This window comes from Heteronotia binoei, chromosome 1, assembly GCF_032191835.1.
Source record: "Heteronotia binoei isolate CCM8104 ecotype False Entrance Well chromosome 1, APGP_CSIRO_Hbin_v1, whole genome shotgun sequence".
Taxonomy (NCBI): domain Eukaryota; kingdom Metazoa; phylum Chordata; class Lepidosauria; order Squamata; family Gekkonidae; genus Heteronotia; species Heteronotia binoei.
Window position 1 is genome coordinate 257886993 of NC_083223.1, and position 7156 is coordinate 257894148.

Sequence of the window (7156 nt, forward strand, 5' to 3'; positions counted from 1 at the left end):
CGGACTGGCTTGTCCCACCACAGAATGTGCCGGAGATCATTAAGTCATCAACAGGTAATGCTGAAAGAATTTGCATTATCAGGCAGAATTTGCATTATCTGGCAACAGTGATCCATGCAACGGTCACCTCGAGACTAGATTACTGTAATGCCCTCTACATGGGGCTGCCTCTGTGCTGAACCCGGAAGCTGCAGCTAGTGCAGAACGCGGCTGCCAGATTGTTGTTAGGGCTCCCAAAGTGGGAGCACATACAGCCGGGGCTGCGTGAACTGCACTGGCTGCCAGTTACATACCGGATTCGTTACAAAGTGCTGGTTATAACCTTTAAAGCCCTATATGGCCGAGGACCTGCCTACCTTAGGGACCGCCTCTTCCCGTATGAACCCCAGAGAGCACTGAGGTCAGCAGGGAAAAACCTGCTGACTATTCCCGGGCCAAAAGATGTAAAACTCCAGAGTACCCGTACCCGGGCTTTCTCTGCTATGGCTCCACAGCTGTGGAATCAGCTCCCAGAAGAAATGCGGGCCCTGCGGGACTTTGAACAGTTCCGCAAGACCGTTCTCTTTCGAATGGCTTTCACTGAGTAAGTAGCTAAGTAAATTTACCGTCTGAATAGCACCAACTTATCAACCTACTAATATTTACTTATTGTTTTTAGAATTTTAATAGTTTTTAATTATCTGTTGGTTTTATTGTTAGTTATAACTTAACATATTTTAACTCAATGTATAACTAAATGAATTTTATTGTGAGCCGCCCTGAGCCTGCTCCGGCGGGGAGGGCGGGATATAAAAAATTTAGAAGAAGAAAAAAATGTGGAGCCAATGCACCTTCCTCCAGCCCAGCAAGCTTTCCTCCAACTTCAGTGGCTCTTCAGCTGGAGGAAAAGGCTTACTCTGGAGGAAAGCCCTGTGTATGGTAGGACAGGGGCATATTTCTCCTTGCCGGTGGCATGACTCGGAGGCAAACACTTTCCACCAGCTCCCCTGAATCCCACAATATAAAATAAAGTTATACATTTGATTGTCATGGCTATCACGTCAACATTGAAACATTTCTCTTGCAGAATGACAATATACTGGCCCTACAAAACAACAACAACAACAACAACAACAGCCTACTGGTGCAAAGCATGGATTTGAGCTTTTAACAGTTTGCTGGTCAAATGTTTGGCTTCAGCTGCAATCAAGGAGAGCCTCCTGATACTTCTTTGGTCCAAAATAATACAGTTGCCTAACGATTGCACTATAGTTCATCAGCCACCTCCTGGTTTTTACGCTGCCTTACAGAGCTCTGGTCTGAAGTGTGGTGCTCTGAGTCCTCTTCTATCATGGAACTTTCGACTGCTGAGTCATCGGAGGAGTTGTCCTGGGATTCGTCTTCTCCTTCTTCCTCATTGTCCTCATTAGACAAGCCGTTTTCTGTGACGGGCTCTCCTTCTGTGTCTTTTGGAGTTTCCTTTTGCTCTTCTACTTGGTCATAGCTTTGGTCCACCGATTCTGGTGGTAAAAGGAAAGGAAAGAGATAATGGAACAGTTTGGGGCATCAAATGTGAATCTGGTTGAATTGACTTGTTATTTCTTTTTTTTAACAGCTTACACAGACTTGCATCCAACCACACAGTTCCTCTAGTGTACCTTTGTGCTGACTCCCTTCCCCCCACTGTAGACTCCCACTTTGCCCTCTATGTCGGTCCTGAGGGTTTGCTGAACCCACTTCCTCATAACAATATTTTTTTTGGGGGGGGGGAATTAGGATGCAGGAGGAGGGGAAGTGGGAGAGTCGCATCCCACAAAGCCCTTGGATGGCTGGATACTGACTACTGAGTCTAAGAGATTCTCTTTCTCACACTTGCTGCAAATTAGCAAATATGCATGTTCATGGTCTGCTCATGGATAACTCTGCAGTTTGGCTGAATTCCCAGAACTGCAAGAATTCTAGTACATGGGGACAAAGAAGCCAACAGTGCAGTCCCCATGTTCGGGTACCAGCAACCTCCACAGGAAGACTTTCATTTTACTTGCCTTGAAGCATGGCACCCAGAGCATGTACAGATGACACCTGCCTTAGCACTATGAGAAACTGCTTATCTGAAGACTCGCATTCCAGTTTTCCATGGGGCATCTATTTCTGAAACCCAGCATTAGCTGTTTTCTATTACCATCAAAACCCTGAAGCTAAGTGTGAGCTGTATAATCAAACCTATCCTGTCAAACCTTTATGGACTACCTGAGGCAAAGTTGGTTTTCTTTCTGTTACCTGACCGATGTTCCCATACCACTAGCCTAGTTGCAAAGTACCTTTTGGCTGCCATAACAATCAGGGAGCAAAAGACTAGCTCCCCTTCTTGATGCTTGACTAGTTTTTATAACTGAAACTCCGTGCAACTTTGCCATGCTGTACTTTTTACTTCTATGCCAATAAAGGTATTTGGATTTGGTGTGAGCTATTCATCCTTCTGACTTAGAAACTGTAAAGATATCTGTGCCTTTTGTAGCAACCATACGCCAAGCACTGAGCATGCACCAAGCACTGAGTCCATTAAGGGACCTTATAACCTGCCTTTCCTTCCACCCCCCTCTAAAGGGTAGGAGACCCATCTGGAGGTAGTATGGTCAGAAAGAACTTGTGGCTGAGTTCCTTGCATCATGCAAGCCATTCAATGGGCAACAAGCAAGGTCTGGCCATTTAAACATGCAGTACCCACATCCCAGGGCATTTACTAACCAAGTGCACAGCACATGCCCACACCACAACAATGTAGCAGAAGTTAGCTGGTCAGTTACTCAAAACAACAACATGACTTCTTCTCCTATGATCAAATTAACCAAGGAAAGCAGAGCTTTTTTGGGGGGGGGGGGCAGACTATGCCTGTGTGCTGATGCCTGTATGTTAGCTAAAAAGCTCACAGGGTCAATGCAGATTGTGGGTGAGGATCTTGAGACACCACTTAAAGGGAAAAAGTGTTTTCTTACACCAGCCTGAGGGTTAAAGGGGATAAGAAGAACCAGGGCTGGAAAAATATGATTGCCTACCCACTTCACCTATCCAAGGCTTAGAGGAGTGGTAGTGGTGGTGGTGGGAGAGCAGGTAAGCACCTTCTTGCATACGTGAGATGTCAAAGTTCAGCTGAATACATGTGCTGTTTGGCTAATTTCTTGTATCAGCAGTGATGTCCACCAGTGTTCCCTTTAAGCTGAGTTTGTGTGAGCTATCTCAGTTTTTTAGCCTCTGGCTCACACACTTCTGTCTTAGCTCAGGAAGAAAAGCCCCAGAGCAAACTAAGTGATGCAGTAGCTCACAACTTTAATGCCAGTAGCTCACACAGTAGAATTTTTGCTCACAGTTTAAAGGGAGCATTGATGTCCACTCTGCCACCAAGCTGCAAATTTTTGATAATATACTGACCTGATCCTTCTGCTTTAGCCTTGGATGGGAAAACGCAGTCCCCAAGCAAAACCAGTATCTGCATGTTAAAAAAAAAATTACACAAAGGCTATTACCCATCTTTGATGCAACTTTTTAAAGTTGTTGTGGTTCTATTATTCCCACATGCACTTTAGCTACCAGAATGCTGTATCTTGGAGCATGCCTGTAGTTTAAGTGTGGGTTCAATGGCCCATCACTTAATTCAGCTGCTTAGAAGAACTCCACATAACTGCCTATTATACTGCGCTTGTTCTCCTTTAGCGACAAGAAACTTTCATTTGGATTCCCAATAGTCCTGTCAACTCGGAGTAGCCTTCTTAATAATGCAAATGCTTTAAAAAGTTATCCCCATGTTTAACTGCCTGATTTGTATTTCAGCAAACGTATATGTGCACATACACTTATTTAATTCAACTTAAATTCGCTTTACTCCTGGGGTGACGAGCTGATCAGTTGACAAGGCACGGATCTTCTCTAGCCCAAATTAACGACCAGTTTCAATGATAGCTATTATCCCTTCTGCTGATCAGCATTTGTTGACAATGGCATTGCTTGCGTCCCAAAAGGTACAACATTTAAATCAAACATTCCAAGCAGCCTTTTTAATTTCCACAGTATTAGCTGTTAGTATATTCAGAGTTCTCGACAGTATTATCCAACCAACACACTGCAATAAACTTCAAACAATCTGTTAAACGAGAACAATCAGGGGCAAGTCATAGCTGTTACCTTCTACTGCTAAGTTTCATTATGGCTACAAGAGTGCTACCTGGGTGATGATTAAAGCATAGATTAATTCAGAGAACCAATGTACTGATGCACGCACACACACCGCCCATACTGGCAGAAAGTAAGGAGGGCAATTTTTTCAAAATTGAAGCCAAACTCCAAAAAGGTATTAATAGTATACATAAACACTAAGAGAAAATCACACTCTGTCGCGAGCTAGCCACCCTCAGTCCCTACTGAGCTAGAAGTCTGATAATGCAAATGACTGCGGCGTAGACCATTTTTACACCACCAGTAAAGCAATGCTTTTCCATTCTGCCAAGGTACAAAGACTGTATTGGATTTCCACAGTAATGGAAGGTTAACTGTTTGTCTGGGTGAAGCAAGTTTTCCTGGGACAACCCAACACAGGAGTCTCTATGGATATTTAACAGACAGTTCCAGATGGTACTTCTGGACTGAACTCCTGAAGTAATTTGTGACACACCAAGAAGGAACTTAATTAAATTTAAACAAGAACCACCACAAGAAAAGGAAATGGAGGCCCACGATAAGAGAGTATCGTAAGATGTGTAAGGTGAAGACCAAAATCATCTGTGTGGAGTGGAGAAAGGAGACTAACAGCGCAATCCTAAACTGAGTTTCACCTTTTTGAGTCCATTAACTTCAGTGAAAAGGTATAACCCTGCAATCCTATTAAGTAGACCCTTGAAATCTTGGTTATTCAGCATTTTATGGGAAGCAGGGTGAAGCAAGCAGGAATCCAGAAACCTGGCTCAAAAGTGATGTGGAGGTGGAAAGTGCTGTCAAGTCACACCTGACTTATGGCGACCCTGTAGGGTTTTCAAGGCAAGGCACGAAGGTGGTTTGCCACTGCCTGCCTCTGTGTAGTGACCCTGGTTTTCCTTGATGATCTCCCATCCAAATACTAACCAGGGCTCCCATCCAAATATGAACTTAGCTTCCAAGATCTGACTAGACTGAGTTAGCCTGGGCCAACCTTGTCAAAGCCGTAAGTCACTGTTTCCCATTTGCAGGGTCGGGACCCAGTACCAGGCCACAGAAGCCTCACGACCAGGTCACAAGAAACACCAAAGCTAGCCCCACCCCCAGCAAAGCATGACCTCTGCTCTGCTTCCTTCCTTCCACCATCTCACTGTTGTGCAGAGAAAAGCTAGCTTTGAAGACTGACACAGGCTGCAAAGCCTGAGCTCTGTTTGGCTTCCTTCCTTCCCCCGTCTGTGTTGTGCAGAGAGGAGCTGGAGAGGCCAGTGTTTGAGAGAAAAGCTGGCGTCCACTGGCACTTTAGATCCATGAAGTGTTCTTCAAGGTATGAGCTTCCACGTGCCTTGCAGTATGTTCTTTTGAGGAGATTTCCCAGGAGACCTGGGTGCCAAAGAAGGGGTGTGTGTTTTTTCCAGCTGGGAGGGGTGGGGAGTGGGCATTCCAGTAGCTGTTTTTTTTTTTTTTACCAAACGACCCCTGGGCAGAATTGTTGCTGGCTGGGGTGATCTGATGGTGAGTGGGGCTTTTTTCCCCTTTGTCCCCCCTTCTTTCTGTCTGTATTCTTGGTGCTGGGGGTGGGGTGAGGCAACAGTGGGAGGGCTTGTAGTGCCCTGGCCCCACTGGTCGACATTCTGGTGCTTTTGGGGCATTGTATGAGAGAATTTTGGACTGGATGGTCCACTGGTCTGATCCAACATGGCTTCTCTTATGTTCTTATGTTCCTTATTTCCATGTCTTTCTTTTCTTTTCCTTCCATTTCATTCTTTCCCTTTCTTTCTTTCTTTCCTTCCATTTTTACTGGATGAAACTTTTCTGTTCATCATACTGTTGTTGCAGACATAGGAGCTCTGTCAATGAAAAATTGGCACTCCCAGTTGTAGCCAGCTGGCCTTTCTATGAGATTTCTGTGTGAGTGAGTGAGAGTCAGAGGTGTGGGGCAGAAAGAGATTACGGCTGTATATCTCAACAACACTGGAAGTGATGGTACTATGAACCTGGCACCATTTTACTGGTCCTGCTTTTAGCAGCTGTCTGACACCAAAATTAAACTCCTCCTGTAGATATGGTTTCCAGACAACAGGGATCAATTCTCCTGGAGAAAATGTCTACTTCAGTGTATGGCATAACAGTCTGCTGAGGGTCTTCCCTTCTCCAAACCTCCCCTCCCCAGGCTCCACTTCTAAACATCCAGGTATTTCCCAACTCAGACGTGGCAACTCTAGTATATAGGCTTCCCTTCATTTTAGAGGAAGGATGAAGACTGGGGTTGCCAGCTCTGGGTTGGGAAATTCCTGGAGATTTTGGGGATGAAGCCTAAGGAAGGCAGGGTTTGGGGGTAGGAGAGAATTCTGCAGGGTGTAATGCCATATAGTCCACCTTCCAAAGTGGCTATTTTTTCCAGGTGAACTGATCTCTGTCACCTAGAGATCAATTGTAATCCCAGGAAATGTCCAGCCACCACCTGTAGGTTTACGCAACAAACAGAAGGAAACCATAGTGTCCAGATTTGTAACAAAGAAGAAGAATTGCAGATTTATACCCTGCCCTTCACGCTGAATCAGAGACTTAGAGTGGCTTACAATCTCCTATATCTTCTCCCCCCACAACCGACACCCTGTGAGGTGGGTGGGGCTGAGAGAACTCTTGCAGCAGCTACCCTTTCAAGGACAACTCCTGCGAGAGCTATGGCTAACCCAAGACCATTCCAGCAGGTGCAAGTGGAGGAGTGGGGAATCAAACCCAGTTCTCCCAAATAAGAGTCCACACACTTAACCACTACACCAAACAGGCTCTCTGAACTACACTGTGCTTAACAATCACTTGTATAATGCAGTGTTGAATAATAAACAAAATATTCACTCAGAAAAGTTTTGATTTTTTCTCTTTTTTTGAAGTCCAATATCATTTAGTATTCCAATAATATCACATCCAAGAATCTTCTAAAATTCACAAGGTATTGAAGCCCAAATGCTATGAAGTCACCCACTTGTAG

General features: G+C 44.8%; 1 protein-coding gene across 1 annotated transcript; it reads right to left on the minus strand.

Moving 5' to 3' along the window:
* Positions 1–1119: 1119 nt before the first annotated feature.
* LOC132580258 (uncharacterized) lies at positions 1120–3472 on the minus strand. The gene is made up of 2 exons (XM_060251006.1): positions 3409–3472; positions 1120–1499 (listed from the first exon to the last, which is right to left on the minus strand). The coding sequence occupies exons 1-2, from the start codon at positions 3470–3472 to the stop codon at positions 1246–1248; spliced, it is 318 nt and encodes a 105-aa protein (XP_060106989.1). The 3' UTR covers positions 1120–1245.
* Between the last annotated feature and the right edge of the window lie 3684 nt (positions 3473–7156).